This window comes from Chanos chanos, chromosome 5 (assembly GCF_902362185.1).
Source record: "Chanos chanos chromosome 5, fChaCha1.1, whole genome shotgun sequence".
NCBI classification, from domain to species: Eukaryota; Metazoa; Chordata; class Actinopteri; order Gonorynchiformes; family Chanidae; genus Chanos; species Chanos chanos.
Window position 1 is genome coordinate 6,388,105 of NC_044499.1, and position 17,288 is coordinate 6,405,392.

Sequence of the window (17,288 nt, forward strand, 5' to 3'; positions counted from 1 at the left end):
GATGGTGATTGTGTCAACATGAAAAAAAGAACATCAGAGATTGAAACCAATTGTGCTTGACGAAGGAGAGTGCGTGTCAATCAGAACCTCTCGGAGTTAAAGCTTAGTTCTCTGGCACATCATTAGAGAAAAAAATCCATACAAAATATATGAGCTTGCATTCTTGATCCAGAAACTTTATTCTCTGCAGGCCATTTTTTATCATGTCATACGCACCCCTCTTTTGCAAACACTTCTACAGGGCTTTTTTTCATTCTCTGACAAGCTCATTTGTTCGTGTTTGCTCCTTTTTTCTGGGTTTTTTTTTGGACATTTTTTCTTTATCTTCTTCTTCTTCTTTTTTTGATTTGAACCATGTCAATTTAAAATGGCTTGCATGTGAGGTTTTTGAATTGGTAGAAATTAAAACTCTGTCTGCATGTTTTAAAATGAATAACCCCCTTAACTATGCGTTATGATTGTTGTAAAAAGGTCAGAAACAATACAATTCCTCACCATTTCATTATAAGGTCATATATAAATATGCTAAAAATAAATACACAATAAGTCTGTAGTCCATGCTAACCGTAACCGTTTTTCTGTACATGACTTCACAGTTCTGTAGAAGTGAAATCATTTGAATTCCCATTAAGATTAATTAGTTTCTTAAGATGAAATCCAGTTCTTTTGCTGGGTCTATACTGATGTAGTGAATGGCTGTGAATGCAGTGCTGTTGTCTTTTGAACGCAGAACACTTGCAGTTTAGATGAAACATTTATGAGAATGTAGTACTTCAATGAAATCACTGGTGTAAAACAGAGAGTGTTGTGTAACCCACAGCTCCTTAACGTTTGCTGTCATAGTCCATTTAGCCTATTTAAAATAATGCTTTTGTACCAGATAGTTGGGTTTTTTTTTCACAGGCACAGGAGCAGGTATTGAAAAAGTGTTGTTATTTCTTGGGGAGATTGGGGCGGGCTGTCTCGTAGGTTCCATGTCACAGGGATTATTATGGTAAATCAATTAACTGCTGCGTGATAATTTGCATATCAAATGTCAGCTCACAGAATCTATCCTTCCAAACTTTTAGACGAATGCAATTTTTGTTTAAGTTTTTTTTTTTGTTTTTTGTTTTTTTAGTAAGAAATGTTTCTATGTGAAGTATCTCCGTAAATATACGCTTTTGTTAAAAGGAGAAGAGCAAAAGCTTTAATTTGAGCCTCCTAGATAAATACTTTTATAGCACCTAAAAAAAATGTAGCTCAGAAAGATAGAGATGGTTGTCTCTGCTTCGGGGGCTGACTGTCACCGAAAAAAAAAAAGAAAGAAAAAGAAAAAAAAAAAAAAAAAGGTGAAAGTCTGATGCTGTATAAATGATTGTAGACTACTGTAATGGTAATGGGGTTTGCATACTCTACCCTGTGCTGCTTTATCTGTTTAAACATGAAGCTCTGTTGTTCATCTAGCCCACAGGTTGCCTAAAGTTACACAGTTCTGAATATTCGTTTTAAAATTGGGTTACAATCATAGGGAATGGTGTTTCCAACTGTTTCCAAGGCTTTGTACATTCTTTCAGATCACATTTTATTTTAGCCGAAGATATATACCACTGAACTTGAATCTCAAAAGAATCTCACAGTAAAATAAAAAGTTATACATTAAGAACTACAAATAGAATCGTAGAGCTGTTCACAAGCATTGTAGAGACAGTTACTCTCCATAATTTAAAAAAAAAAAAAAAATTCAAATTAGTATTAGAAACTTTTTTTTTTTTTTCAATCTTTTGAAAAAAATGTAGGGACCAATAATATCACACACTGTGATGACCCACCAAATAAACACAGCCTTATTGTTCCAGACTGACAGTGTTTATGACGGTTAACAATGTCCACAACAAGTATAAAAGGGATGTCCTTTTTCCATAATAGACTTAACCTCTCGTTCTGTGCATACTGAAATACGCTGGACTTTGCCCTCTACTCACGTTAAAATGCAGCTTGTTTTATATACACATACTGCGAAACACACAAAGCAGTAAAAACTGTGACAAGCCCACTCCCCCCCCCCCTTCTAACTAAGTAAACATACATAACTTTCTTCTTCTTTATTCATTTATTCATTCACTCAGAAACGTTTTCAAAAGTTGTTTTTCTTTCTGTCAGCAGTCCATGGTTGCGACAGAGTTGACATGAGGTTTTCTTTGCACTCATTTTTTTCCAGGCAGAAGAGAAGAAGATGGATTACTCTGTTCTCTGAACTTCCTTTTACTGAGCTCTGAATCTGAACCAAAATCTAAGGTTATGCGATCACTTTCTATATGAAATGAACATCAAACCACATCCCCTAAGTATCAGAAACATGGAAAACAGACCTTATTAAATGCTTAATCCTATATTTCTTAATATTAATATTTGTCATGGACTCCCACTTTAACCTACCTGCAGCAGAACAGAAACTGCATCCTACACACAAGTTTTAATCTTATACGCTGTTAATATCAAGGGAGTGAAAAGGACGCCTTTTAGTTAAAGTGATTCACGGAGATGTAATGACTGTCACAAAGACAATTCAGCGACTACAATTTCATTTTTAAAGTTGATGCTACACTTAATAAGTGAGAAATAAAGTGTTATGTTTTTCATATTTTTTCCTGCATACCTTATATTAACTTCGAACACACCTTCCCCCCGAAGACCCCCATTTCAATAGAGTAAGAGGCTATTGAAAAAAAAACGAAAAAAAAAAAAAACAAGCCACGATTAAAAAAAAAAAAAAAAAAAGGGTGAAGGTGCTCTCTCTCAAAATCTCATGAAAATGTGTAAAGTTGTTCCTCATGTATAATGTAGAGCTCATGGTCAGATGGACAGACTTATTTGAAAAAACATTTATAGTTTAGCACTATTGTTGCTCAAAGGCATATGTGACAAGAAGCAGAGAGTCCACCGAGGGAGAGAAGATAAACAGAACTGTAAAACTGAACCTGGGAGGGGGGAGGGGGTGGGAGGTGTGGGGAGGTGGGGTGCAGTTTTAACGAATTTGAGGCCAGCAGTTTTTGCAGATGAATACATGGGCAACAATTATAATTACGTCCTCATGTCTCTGAATTCTGGGACAAAGTATACGTAATTGAGGATGCAACTAGCTCAAGAGATCAAAAACATGTTTTTTTTTCTCTCTCTCTCTCTCTCGCTCTATTTCATCATCTTCATCTCCCTCGTTTTTCTCTTTTTGCGGGTTGGTGAGGGAGGGGGGGGGGGGGTGTGGGGTTGTCATAAATTAAACCAAATAATGAGTTTCTCAAAAAAGTTTGCGCTAGGAAGATTTATTATGGATGGAGTGTGAACAATTATCTTAATCATTATGTTTTGGACAAGACTGGGCAAATGAACAATGTTTTGGGCATTTCATCCAGCGTAAAGATTTACAGCTCCCAGTGAAGTGGTTTGTTTTGTTTGCTTTGCTTTTACAGTTTTGTTTTGTTTTCACTGTTTGTTCAGCCAATTTGACCAGTGTAATAACACTTAAAGTGTAATATTTAAAATAGGTCTCACAGAAGCTGTAAGAATCACTGCAATTTGCTGGATAATTTGAATGAATGGATTTGTAAGTAATGGACCACCAATGGAAGAAATATTTGTCTAATGCTAGAGGATATCCACCTTATGAAAATTTCATGCATTGCTTCATCAAGCAGATGAATAATTTTATTGTAATCATCTTTCACCATCATTACTTCATCCTTTTTTTTTCCAACTTCTAGTTCTCTATGCTTAGCTTCTATTTATACCCAGGGCACCACCTGACCATGGCCTATAATCTGGTTCAGTTATCTCTAGGAAACATGGGGGTGTATTAGCATGCAGATGAGTAGCAAAAGAAATGAATACACTAATAAGTGTATAACGCGTAACTCTTTTGTTAAACGGCTCAAGAATGATGCTCTGAGATGATATTTTTCAAATATAGTACCACAAAACATTGCAGCATATGAATTAATGGATGAAAAGAAAGATGTTTGGATTGACTAAAGAAGGATGGATGGATTTATTGATTGACTGATTGATCGATTGGTATTTGCAAAGCGGTGATGACCATCAGTGAGGAAAAGTGAAGAAATACATTGAAGAAGAGGAGGCACAGAACTAAAGACAGCAGCAGTGACTTTACTGTCTGTTTATCTCGTAAAGGGAGGATGAGGGGAAACAAAAACATTGTACCTGAAGAATGGAATATACAACATTGCGACTGCTTCGTGTTGTTGAAGAAAAATGACACCGTCATATAATATGACGTCCATCACCTTGAATGACAAAGCAATTCTAACATGTCGATCTGTCTGAAACTGTCATTAATTTATGTATGTGTTCACTTTGCAACAGCTGTGCCCATTTAACAAAATATCTTTGACTTGCACTGAAGGTCCTTCCTTGCAATATCCACAATCCAGGTATAAGTAAGAAAAGAGTGAAATGACCAATTCAGACGGGGTCGGGGTCACCTGTCACCTCTGATTGAACAGAGCAGAGAGCATTGAAAAGTATCATTCACATATTTTTTTGGCAGATTATGAGGTTCGGAATACTAAACTATTACTGGGCGTAATAACTTTTTTGGAACAACCTAAAAAAGTTGTAGCTGGTTCATTTAAACTTCTGGTACAATGGATATTTTGCAAAATCATCTGGTTGGGAAGAATTACTCAATTAAATTGATTCATAAAGAACTTGGCTTTGACTATTCTGAGAGAAACATTCGAGAATTTGTTTTAGACGACCAAATGTGGTGCCTGCATTTATACAAGCCTGTGAATATGGACATCATATTTCAATGACTAAAAAAAAAAAAAACATCAAAGGAGGAAGTTTGTCAATACAATTATTAAAATGAACTGCATGACAGTTTCAATAACCTTCACTTCTTGATATCTGGACCATGTCTCCCATTAATAATAAAGTATGTATAGTCCTCACCTATACCCTTCAGTCAATCTATGTATATTATAGATATGATTTGATATTTTAATTAAGTTTTCAGATGAAGGTGGCGCTTCAAATTAGACAGCTTGGGGAGATGCCGAGCTATGGGGTTTTGGGGAGGGGTGGTCCTAATCATGATTTGGTGAATCCTTAATGAGAACAAAGGCCAGTAAAATATTCATTAAAACCAGCTCAAATCATGCTGTGCAGGAGACTGAGAGAGCTAGACTATGGACTGAAGCCCAGAGGAGAGAAATGTAATTAGGAAGAGGGGTACATTTATTGCCAACACTGTTTTTACTTAGACATCCTGTCTCTGGACACTTACAGAGAAACTCAAATGAGATCCCATCTACCTCAGAACAAAAGAGCGTCGACGTGTGGGGGGGGTCGAAGAGGTGGCGAGTTGGAAATTAAAAACATCGAGGCTTCTGTGTGTACGCATACACCTACCTCAAAGCGCTCTCAGCGTCCGCCGGCTACCATTTAACTGGAATACTATACTGTTTATTTTCCCATCATACGCCACCCGCTTGGCGTCGACAGTAACGGAAAACAGATCTGATCGGCTGTAACAGAAGTTCCAGTATGCTTGCTGAGATGGGAAACCAGCCCCTCTTTCTATACAGCTCCCATAGCTGCTCAGTTTGAAAGCTGAGCTCTGCACTGTGCATGGATGAGAACACGCTCTGCTCTCTGATACAGACTGAGACTGGGAAACTAGGGAGCCTGGCAGGAGCCTCTGACACAGAGCATCCTTCTCTCTCTCTCTCTCTCTCTCTCTGTCTCTCTCTCTGTCTGTCTCTCTCCCTCCCTCATAGGGAGACAGTGCCTGTAACAGTGTGTGAGTGAGTGTGTGCGTGAGTGTGTTTGTGTGTGTGTGTGTGTGTGTGTGTGTGTGATGTTGTGCAAGCGAGGCAGGCTTTATTCTGTCTCTATAAACCAACAGTGTGAAAGATCAGGCTCTAACACACAAACACACAGTAAACAGCTACAATGTAAACAGCTACCTCTGTTTGGAGGGCAATCAAAGGCCCCGAGTTATGGATTTGGTGAGCCACACCCAACACACAGTAACTTCATCTTCCATTATCTCTCCCATTAGGATAGGCCTTTGAATGGGATATTCTTGCTGGTTAGCAAACTGCAGCGCGTATTCTGAATAAACCAGATGTTTGTTTCTGAGCCTTTGCACAAAAAAACCCACAAAGACAGGAAATGGAAGATACAACTAGTTGGGGGCATGTCGGTCCTGGGTAGCAATGGTTGCAGGCTGAGAATAGAATAGCCCCGCCGGAGCAGTGGGAACTCACCCTAGCAGTAATTCAGATATTTCAGGGTAGGCAAGGCAGACGTCACTACAGGTGGACAGCAGTGCGTGTAGCTAGGTAAGTGACATCGTGGATAGACAACCATGACATACAACAAGCGCTAGTCCATGTTCTAGTGTCCTGGCTGCCAAGGGGGCCATCCTGTGCTGATGAGAACTGTCCAGATTTGGATGGCGTTGGGCATCCTATACAGAGTTCACGTAAGTTCTGGGCAGATGAAGACTTTTGTGGTTTTCCGTTTCCCATTTCACTAACATCAGCAGTGACAGGCCCACGGAAGTTAGTTGCTCGAAACAGCATTTGCTCCCGACAAGGACAGCTCTCCAGCGAACGAGTGCTCGTTAATGAGGGTTTCCACGAGGGGCGAGAATACATTTCAAAATTTCTCTAGCTGTCATGGCTACAGTATCCTCTAAACATCAACCACTGGAAAAAAAAAAAAAAAGAAAAAAGAAAAAAAAGAAACATTTCCAGGGGCTCAGACTCCTTGGCTGCATGGTTCCTCTGTGTGCTCTGCCTGATGCTCTGTGAGACTCTTTAAACTCAACATCTGGGGAAAGGAGAGGATGCTTGATGGCACAAAGCCTGACACTTTATCCCCTCAGCTGTCCAGAGGCAGTGTGTGTGAGGTCTGTGTGTCTGTGTGTCTGTGTGTGTGTGTGTGTGGGCGCACCCATATATGTGTGTGTGTGTATTTGTGTGTGCGTATGTGTGTGTATTTGTGTGTGTGTGTGTGTGTGTGTGTGTGTGTGTGTGTGTGTGTGTGTGGCCGTGTCCATGTCAATGGGTGTTATTACAAGAGCAGAAGATGAACAGTGGCAGCCAGGGCTGTAGATTTTATGTTAGGGTGTGAGGCAGTTCGGAGAATTTTCTAGTAGGAGAGAGCTGTGTGCATTTTTTATTGGTGCTCAGCAGTGGAGCATCACAGGTAGTCAGAACAAATGTTTTGTTTCATCCTATTCATGAATAGTCGCTGTTATGATTTGACCTCCTTGCCTTTCAGAAGTTTGCTATCGAAGAGTCAAACAGATGCCGAGTGACACCCCAAAACTGTGGGGTGTGGCTTTTGATGAGGAGCCAAGACAACTCCGAGCATACGCTAGAATGAGTATTAAACAGAATACCAAAGTTCCTTTGGCTCTAAAACGCTCTTCCAGGGAATTTCGCTTTCTTTCTTTCACTTCCTCTTGCATCATTTTGGAAAGAGTTAAAGTAATTTTAGTGTCAGTTAAGATAACTTATGGAAACTTTCATCTCAGCTGCAAATACTTGGACAGATACGCATGCCTCATCAAGTTTTCTATTTCTTTTCTTTTTTTCTTTCTTTCTTTTTTTTTTTTTTAATAAACCACATGCATACTTATCAAGCAATTCATCTCACTCACTCAGTGATTTGGTTTTGGAAAGGTCTGAGTGTTCCATAGCTGATTAAAAAAGTTATATTCGTAACCAATTCAAAGTGTAAGTCAAACTGCATTCATAAATATACAATGATGCAATTAAGCTTACTTGCATTTACTCCATTTACGATGTTTATTGGATTAGATTAGAAAAAAAAGTGTGCCGGTAAAAAAAAAGATTTGTTCCTCACGCATAAGAAAGTCTGTAAAATATAAGGGACGAAAGAGTAACTCTCTCTTTCTTTCTCTCTCTCTCTCTCTCTCTCTCTCTCTCTTTCTCTCTCTCTCTCTCGCTCTCTCTCTGGGTGGGTGTAATTGTTTATCCCTATTGTTCCTTTAGAAGATTTATGTTCTTGAGACCAGAACATCAAAAACAATATCTCATTTCCTATCTGTATCTCTCTGGAGTCTCAGAGTTTTGACTATTTCCTTTGGTTTTTAAATGAATTGTCACAGCAGTATAGTATTCTATCAAAGCCTAATGAAATTGGGCTCAGCAGCAGAGCTGCAGCGAGACCCACTGTAGCCTCCCTTTTGTTCAGGTGGACATTCCGAGTTTCATCTGGACCAATTAGGCTCTGTTAAAGCAAACTTGCTTCTGGTCACTTTTAATTCATTTCTTGCAATTTCCAATAATTAGAGTTTGCCTTCGCAACAGCCCCCCCCCGAAAGGTGCTGCAAGCAATGAGGGCAGACAGAGGGAAACACAGAGCGCGGGGGGGGGGGGGGGGGGGGGTCGTGCTGCTCAAAGCATCTATCTGAACCAGCCACCCCTCCAAGGGCTTTCAAATGTGATCAGAGCATAAGATATTGGTCTGCTTCATAATGTTAACTCTCCCCCTCCGCCCCCCTCCCCTCCCCACCCCAAGCCCTTCTCTTCTTGTACCAATGGCATGATGTGTGGTAAGTCGATGAGATGCCAAGGGCTGAAAGACACACGGGTGTCTGAAAACTACATTTTGGGGTGGGGGGGGGTGGGGGGGGGGCTGTGTTATTTACTGACCTTTTGACTTTCTGACTCCAGAGGACATTGCCGTGTGCGTAGAGCCGTAATTAAGGTGGCACATCAAAGGAATTTTCATGAGGGATTAAATGTACTTTTCTGCGATGTGCTGCAATGCGGGTTAAGGATTTCACATAGCGCCTGATTCATCAGACCGCCCTGAATGACCAGAGGACGGGTGGCCGCGTACTACAGTTCTGAGAGCCACGTGAAGCAGCAGTCGACAATTTATTGAAATAAAAAAGAGAACACGAAAAGCCGAACATTTGTAAAGACAATAAGTGTTCACTGACCAGTTTTATCTGAGTTTCATAGGGAGTCTTCTAATGACATGATGAGATAAAAAGATCTATTCGTAAAGCATTACCAAATCAACTGAAAAGTATTTGTAGGGGAAAGTATTAGCACTAAGCAAGTCCTTTCTACATTAAAGCCTAATGTTGGCTCTTTATGCACACGTCTTTATGTTTGATGGAATTAAGATGGGGGGGGGGCCGTAAGACACTGCCTGTATTATTGGGTGGTGTATAAACAGTCAAATGTTTCTTTAATTAAATATGACAGGACGAACGCTCTCATGATTAACGGAATTACTTAATCCAATCCTATTTGTAGTACCAAGCACAATGTATTAAAACTACACTCTGATTGGTTGTTGTCACTGGCCTGGAAAACAAAACAAAAAAACCCCAAAAAACCCCATAAAGTAATACTCCAGCCCAACCGTCCTCCTTACCTGAAGGTGGCTTTAAGGATTTGGCCAGATGTGATCTCTTTCGTGTGGTTGTTGTAGCCGTAGAAGAGGTCTCCAAACACGGTCTGATTGGCTGGGATGTCAGCAATGTCTCCGCAGTCCACTCCCTCAGTGCATGCCTCAGACAATGGTTGGCAGGACCGACCATCTGGTCCCCTCTTATAATCTTCGATACAGCTGAGGTGAGACAAAGAAACACGGGAATGACACCAGATGGCACGTGAGATCACGATGCCAGTCATGTGTGGCTATGTGTTGCCATGACAACAAAACACATGTTACCTGTAAAGAAAACTTTTTGAAGTAATACTTTGTGCTAATAATACAATAGTGCTTGGTAGGTGCACATGAAACGGTCTATGTCAGCGTTTCTCAAACTACGACGCGCAGATCCGCGTCGAGAAACTGCCGGTCCGCAAAACCCCCCCCGCTGCGCCAGTCAAATTATGCTCGGTGCTTCTGTCACTCGCCAGGTGAAAACAGTAACATTTTCAGCAAGTTCTCGTGGGCGGGGTCGCTTAACATCCTAGAGTCTTGAATAAAATGTTACTATTTTCACCTGGCGAGTGACAGAAGCACCGAGCCAAATTTGACTGGCGCAGCAGCAGTGCTCTGTGGACCGGCAGTTACAATTGTTACCATTTTCAAAGCAAGGAGTTCAGTCAATGGGGCTGGGACCCGGCAGTTTCCTAGCCCCGCCCCTCCGCCGGTCCGCGGAGGGGCGGTGGTCTACCTGAAACATAAACAACTTCTTCTTCAAAAAAATTATAGATTTTGTTAAGTACATCTTGAACCAGCTCACTTTCGTTGATTTAGTGAAGAAAAATTTTTTTGTTTGTAGGAGTTCTATTTTCCAAAAAAAAAAAGAAAAAAGAAAAAAAAGAAGAAAAAGAATCGATGAGTTTAGAATTTTGATCAATCTTTTGGATTTTGACAATGTTCTGCTGTGTGTCTGACTGAACGAGAACAAAACCACAGGTTGCCTTTTCAATAATAGACTAATCCAAACACTGAGAACTCAAACCCTTTCATGAGCATGGCATTCTGACAACTTACTGCCACTTCCACTCAGCATAGTATTTCAAAGAGAGAGAGAGAGAGAGAGAGAGAGAGAGAGAGAGAGAGAAATAAAACGAGAGGATGAAAAAAAAAGGTTGTCGGGGCTTAAACACTGAGACTCACTTTCTTCTTGGTGGCAATGTTCTACAGGAAGCTGTCAGGTACAGGAGGTGAGATACGTCCTGTTGGTAACGCACCCATAATTCCACCAGAATTTTAAGTGGCTTCAAGTGCTCTGTCACATTATCGAGCTCTTGCTGGGCAGAGAATTTAGAGCATTTGCCACCTGAAGTCAAAGAGTCTTCACTGTTGTGCGCAAAAGGGGATTTCTTCTTTGTAGCACAGAGAATGGATCAAAAATAGCTGTTTTCAGCAGGTACGCTGACTTTCAAAGACAATGACTCGTTCTGGTCGGATTTTGATCTTTTTTGGCAGTTAGATGCAGTTTTAGAGCTATGCAATGTTCATAGTTCTTGGAGTGTCGCAGTTAGGCCAGGTTTGTTGATACTGACAGAGCAAGATCTAAGATTGGTTTACATAATCAAAATGAGTACAACTCTGCCATGAGCAAGATCAAGTTGCCTCTAGATATCTCACTAACTATTACTACCATTCAAAGGTGTAATTAAACATCTTCAGTGTGGTACATATTAATTTATTCACTCCTTTTAAAGGGAAAGCTTCACTGTATGTCCAGGGATACAGACATAACCTATTAAAGGCAGTAATACCGGTATTAGCACGTTACTCTTAGCAGCAGTAAATTTAATATTCATTTGTTTTGTTGAACGTAAGAAATGCTATGAGTTTGCAAATTTAGCCTGACAGCCAATTAAAATGTATTGTTATTGTCTGGCTAACTCAATATAGCAGTAAGCAACGAGAAAAATACCTCACTTGAAGCGACGCTCCGCTAAATTTGCATGATTGCATCACATACATACGGAAATGTGCCGGTTTGAAGAGCAGAGCTGCATAATAAAGATATTTTCATCTGAATTTGGTTTTGCTGCATACACATCACTATGAAACAGTCCATCACAGATATTAGTCTATACGAAGATGCCCAACCCGAAACCAGCTTCAACCATATCAGATACTTAATCTGTCTAAGCTTTCCAAAAAAAGAAGAAAAAACCCCCCAAAACAATCAGAAGCGGATTTTTCCTTACACTGATAAACCAATGCAACCAATATGCATGAAAAACACATTCCTATTAAACTTAGGATGGAAGGTGATCACTGCCTCATCGCCTCTTTAATCAGCTCAGTTTGAGAAACACAAAGCAGTATCTAGTTAAAAGCAGTTTTCTTATTTTACATCCGCTGAATATTGATTAAGACGAGGGTTTGCATGAGAGACTGTGAGTTATACTAAAAACAGATATTTAAAAATCTGGTGATGATGCACTTCTGTAGTCACATCCATCCTGACAAATGATTTATAAAAAATATTGATTTCGATACTGCCTCAGAAGTAGATAAACTAAATATAATAATGTTATAAATGATGAATGTCTCTCAGAAATATTGTATGAATATCCTTTTTTTTTATCACATTCGACTTTTGTAGTTGCATGTAGATCTGCATACATACACACACACACACACACACACACACACACACACACACATATATATATATATAAGTGCTGCAATCCATACAACATAACATTGAAAATGGACCTTTTGAAAATGAAGATACAGATTACTTTATCTTTGTTAGTCCTATCCTGTTTCTGAGATTGTGCTACACAAAGAGCTAGCCGCTAACCATGAGCCGAGGAAGCTCTGGGCCAATCATCCATGCAGTGGATCCAATTTGATTAGATGAACATTGCAAACCTTAAGCAAACCTGCATTAATCAGTAGCCTCTTTGTTATTCAAGAGCCAAAGGCTTATGTCAAGGAGGACAAAATGATTCAAAATGATGTGATGTCTAACAAAACAATGGCTGCCTTTTTAACAATAAGGAGAGCAGTCTGTTGCATAATTGTGTCAAATTGCAAAATTGAGAAATGAAGCCCTCTGAGCTCGACAAGCTTGTTCCTCAAAGCCAAGGACCACCTACACGCTAAATATCTTTAAAAGCATGTCTCAGTTCATTTCTTTCTCTCTCTCTCTCTCTCTCTCTCTCTCTCTCTCTCGCTCTTTTATTTTTCTGGGGCCCCAAATGACCCCCTGAAGAAAGCAGTGCAGAGAGAGAGATGGACGAGTTGACACTTTAAGTTAAGCTGCACCCGTTTGGTAATTAAAATAATCAATATCAGTCTAGAATCACACAAGCCACACCAAAAATGCACTGTTCCTTCAAAATCAGAAAAATTTCAACTCTGATATGTTTTAGATTTTTTTTTTTTATCTCAGCAGAGAAAAGCAAATAGTCAGATGATACAATGCCTTCTTTTCTGCTGCTTTGTGGAGCCAGTGACACTTTATTCATCTGTATAGTCTCTGAAAAGTGAGTATGACTGAATCACTCTAAAAAAGTGGATGTTAAAACCACCACAGTGTACATTTCAGTGTCAAAGCACCCACATAACTAAAACCAGTTAGACCTTCAATTGCAAAGAAATAGGCTCGACAGGGGTATCATTGCATTACTGCGTGTGTCAACTCAAGAAAGACTGATATGGTAGTCACTTGTATGGTGATTTCCCACAGTGACATGAAACTGATTTGGCATTAACTCAGCAAAAAGGGGTACAAAAAAGAAGCACACAGAAGGTGTATTTGCGAGTGTGTGTGTGTGTGTGTGTGTGTGTGTGAGAGTGTGCATGCGCGCTCGCACGCGTGTGTGTGCGTGTGTGAATGTGTGAACGTGTGAACTTGCTAACTAACCCGCAGAACATCTGGATGTTGTAAAGCGTGGGGTCCTCCTCTAGAGGTGCCAGCTGCTGCAGACACAGCTGTTCACATCCACCATTAAAACCGTCGGAGCAGTCGATGCCAATGTGGTGGTCATAGCAACCAGTGCCATCCTTCATGGGGCTCAAACCAGGAGGGCACTAGGAGAAACCACAAATGTTACAGGGTATTTCATAAACAGAAGTAACCACAGACAAATTGGTATTAGCTTCAATTTGTACTTAGCTAAAAACGTATACATTGTACAACTGCACAGCTGTTGCTAAGCAAACAACGTTAGGGAATGGTGGGGAAAAAAAACAACAATGTAAGTACCTGAGTGTACAATATTAATCTGATCCGTCACAAAGAAAAAGGCAAAATAAAGACGCATCTAACAATAACACCAAAGAAAAGATTTGAATATCCTTGGAGAAAAACAAGGCAAATCTTTAGAAATGTTAGTGCCATAGAGGGATGTGGAAACAGAGAATACCTGTGAAGAGAGAGTTAAACCGGCGGAAGGTTACACAAGTTTTTACAACTCCACTCCTGCTCCTGTTGTTTTGACACAGTCCCTAGCATTCCCCAAAGCAATTTTTTTTTTTTTTTTCCTGAGTCTCTGAAGTCAAATTCACATGATGTTTTCTGTCAGCTTTGCCTTCAAAAAGGAACTTTGATGGGCTGATTCTTACAAGGCACCCCTGCTTGGAGAATATGAAGAAATTCTCTATATGACTTCAGGCATTAAGTTATATGCTTCACAGTTCCTCTCCAGTGGCCACTGCTCCAAGATTCCAGCAGCACGCCTACCTATACAGGGGTGGAGAGTCTTCAAAAAAAAAAATAAATAAAAAAAATAAAAAAAGGAAATTGTTCTGGCAACACGACTGCCTGCCTCTTGACAACTAGCTATATGCTAGTCATGCACAGACTTCACTAATGTTACAGCAGGAAGAAAAGCGCCTGGCTAGTTTAGCTGGCTGCTTCTTTTGGAGACCAACCAAAAAAAACCCAAAGATAAACTGCCCTGCTATTAATATTTTATAGATTAGGGTAAACGAGAGTTAAAAAGTAGGACCTTAGTGCCTCAAAACATTTGAGTCATAAATATTGACCATAAAAAAATCAGCTAAGGAACTCTCAGACATGATACTTTACAATAGCTGGAGTCTTTAAGAGTAAAGAATGCACCTCCTCTTTGTTTTCATAACGTCGAAGAAAACACCTCCTTATTGTTAGTCTGAAGCTGGACCAGAAGTGCCACTGAGCGCTGTATGAGTTATCATCCTCTGAGTTGTGTAGTTTGTGTAAAAAGCAGGTGTGTGCAGTAATTTGAACGTGTCTGCTGACCTGCACCTCTTTCCATGCCCTCGTTATTATCCAGGGAGCCAGATGTTAGCCGTGAAGCTCTCGCCTTGTCCCTGGACACATACGTATTGATTTTGTCATTTGGCTACAGCTGCAGTGACAGATGATTTATCAGCTCTAATGTACAGAGCATGGTACATTGACTCTCCTAACTTATCTGGAGCACAGATTCATTAAATCACCAGTTCCCCTTTCCAATCGATAAGAATGAAAATGTTCACGGGAGTTTTTTTTTTTCTTTTTTTAAGACACTGAGTACCTTAGTCACATACGACAGGTGTCCATTCTTGCTTACAGCCACTGGAATACCCTTGGGAGAGATGTAAAGGAGTCAAATGCTGAAATCGAAGACTCTTAATCCAATGAACAGCAGTTATAATTGTTGGGTTTTGACTTATTAGTAATTTATCAGCGATGAAATTGGCACTCACTGATTTAGAAAAATTGTGGGTTAATCCACAGTAAAAAAAATCTCCTTCGGAATCTGTAGCATGCATTCATTTAGCCATTAGAATTCAATAACCCTCTTCAGTAAAGTTATGAGATATTTAAGGAGCTTTCTAGAGTCTTTTTTTTTTTTAAAAGGAAAGAAATCTAAGAACAAATCTAGGTCAAAATAAGCAGATGGTAACCAAATCATCGTCCCTGTTCCGCATTCTTTCCCAAACTCTTTTACTTTGTCACTTCTGCTCAGTGACTCCAGATTTGACAGGACTGGACAAGTCAGGACAATCCTGAGGCAATTTCACACGGAAAGCTGTGAAGTTGGGTTCTCGAGTGTGACACCTGGATAAGCCTCCGTCTAACAGTACAGAGACGTGTGCCGCATCTGGGAATAGCGGTTCGGAACGTCAGCTGTGCGACACGTGATCGCTCCGGCTCCATCCGAGCGCAATTGGCCGCGCCACCTGGACAGATGAGCTGGCCCGATCCTCTGCCCTGATTTGCTTGGTTGTGGTCACTGATGATTAAACACCCATGTAGTTGTTGGAAGGCTTTAGTGAATATCTATATAATATCTTCCAAATGCACTATGTCAATTGAAGACAGCTCACAATCCCAATTGTGGACAAATTTGTGATTTGTTTCTCATTGAACGGAAGAAACCCCCCTCAGGTTAGATGACTGCGTGGAGGAGACTTACAGGAGCGTACATTATGTGTAATATCATGTTCCAAAATGGAACAAAGAGAGAAAAGTGAAAAAAAAAAAAAACTTTCACTCATCTTACTTATTTAAACACAAGGTTATACAAGTAATTTGAAAAAGGAAGGAACCACTCTGAAAATATTGGGATTAGGGTGCTCATTCTCTTGCTTTAAATATGCATTTGCCTAAGGTTTGTCTCAGGGACGCCTTCAAATGAATGTATTATTCACCATTTATGTTTAAAACACTGAAACTACAGTATTCTGGCAAAGACCTTTCTGTGCTTTAAGCTCAAAGTAAAACACAACGGAAAGTGCTTTGCAGTGAAGAAATGAAGAAACGGGGCCAATAATAGCATGAAAATGGCCATAAAGGTTTCATATTCAAAATAAAAGAAAGAGGAAAAAAAAAACTTGAACTGTCCTTGAACTTTTATTCTGATTTCCAAACAGCGTGCTCTTCCTCTAGGTTCTATAAGATTGAAATCAGAAACCCTTCATAAAGAAACAAAATCTCTTTTTTAGAGTATTGGATAAACTACAACAACCTATCATTCAACAGAAAAGGCAGATTTTTTGAAAACGGAGGAAGAAAGTCACTGAAAACCAATAAAATGAGGTTACATGTGGCAAAAAAGAGACACATCTTTGAACGTGTTTCTATGCTAAGACGCGATAATAAGTGAGATGTCGTGCTCAATGCTCAGCTTATATAGTATCTCGCAAACATGACAGAAGGAAGTGACACAGACATGTATGGCAAGGTGACATGAATAGGATAGCAAGCTTGGTATCTTTGTCTGGCACCTTGAGCTTGGCACACAAGACTGTGCCCACATCACCGTCTGTCTGCTTGCAACCTGGTTTCTGTAAGCCCCCTGTTATCATTTTGTATGCATGGTATGACAGTAAGTATGGAACAGATACACAGCTACAGATCTTGTCATTATAGAAAACCTGATACAAATTTCTGCTGAGATACAGAAAGAATAAATGTCATTAATTGTATAAATGTCAAAGGAAGGGCATTTTATCAATGTGATAAATAATAACATTGCTAAAAATCAATCTCTTAAGTGTGGGTTTCATTCAATTTCCCCCAGAGGTTTAGCATAACACAGTTTCTCAGCTTTTTCTGTCTATCAGCCTGTGTCTGAGTGAGAGAAGGAAAGTCATATTTCATAGGTCGCTTTGGGGATTAAAGTGGAGTATTAGCATGCCTAGGCATGTGGACCGACACTGCTCAGCAGATAACCAACGGATGGAGTTGCTTAAATCCATCTTTTGATCCTAAAAGAAAAAAAAAAAAAAACGAGGGGATGTAGCCAGCACGCTGAGAACCTGGATCTCCTCTGGAGTGTGTGCACTTACAGGACCTCTGCCAGGTATCGACTGAGAACTCAGAACTGCTTAGCGGC

General features: G+C 39.9%; 1 protein-coding gene across 1 annotated transcript in view; it reads right to left on the reverse strand.

Annotated features, from left to right (window-relative positions):
- astn1 (astrotactin 1) overlaps positions 1-17,288 on the reverse strand; it is a 163,258-nt gene that overhangs the window by 62,924 nt on the left and 83,046 nt on the right. The window contains exons 12-13 of the mRNA XM_030773550.1: positions 13,346-13,512; positions 9,427-9,621 (exon numbers count right to left, since the gene is read on the reverse strand). Coding sequence (XP_030629410.1) covers positions 9,427-9,621; positions 13,346-13,512 — 362 coding nt within the window. The remainder of the gene's footprint in view (positions 1-9,426; positions 9,622-13,345; positions 13,513-17,288) is intronic.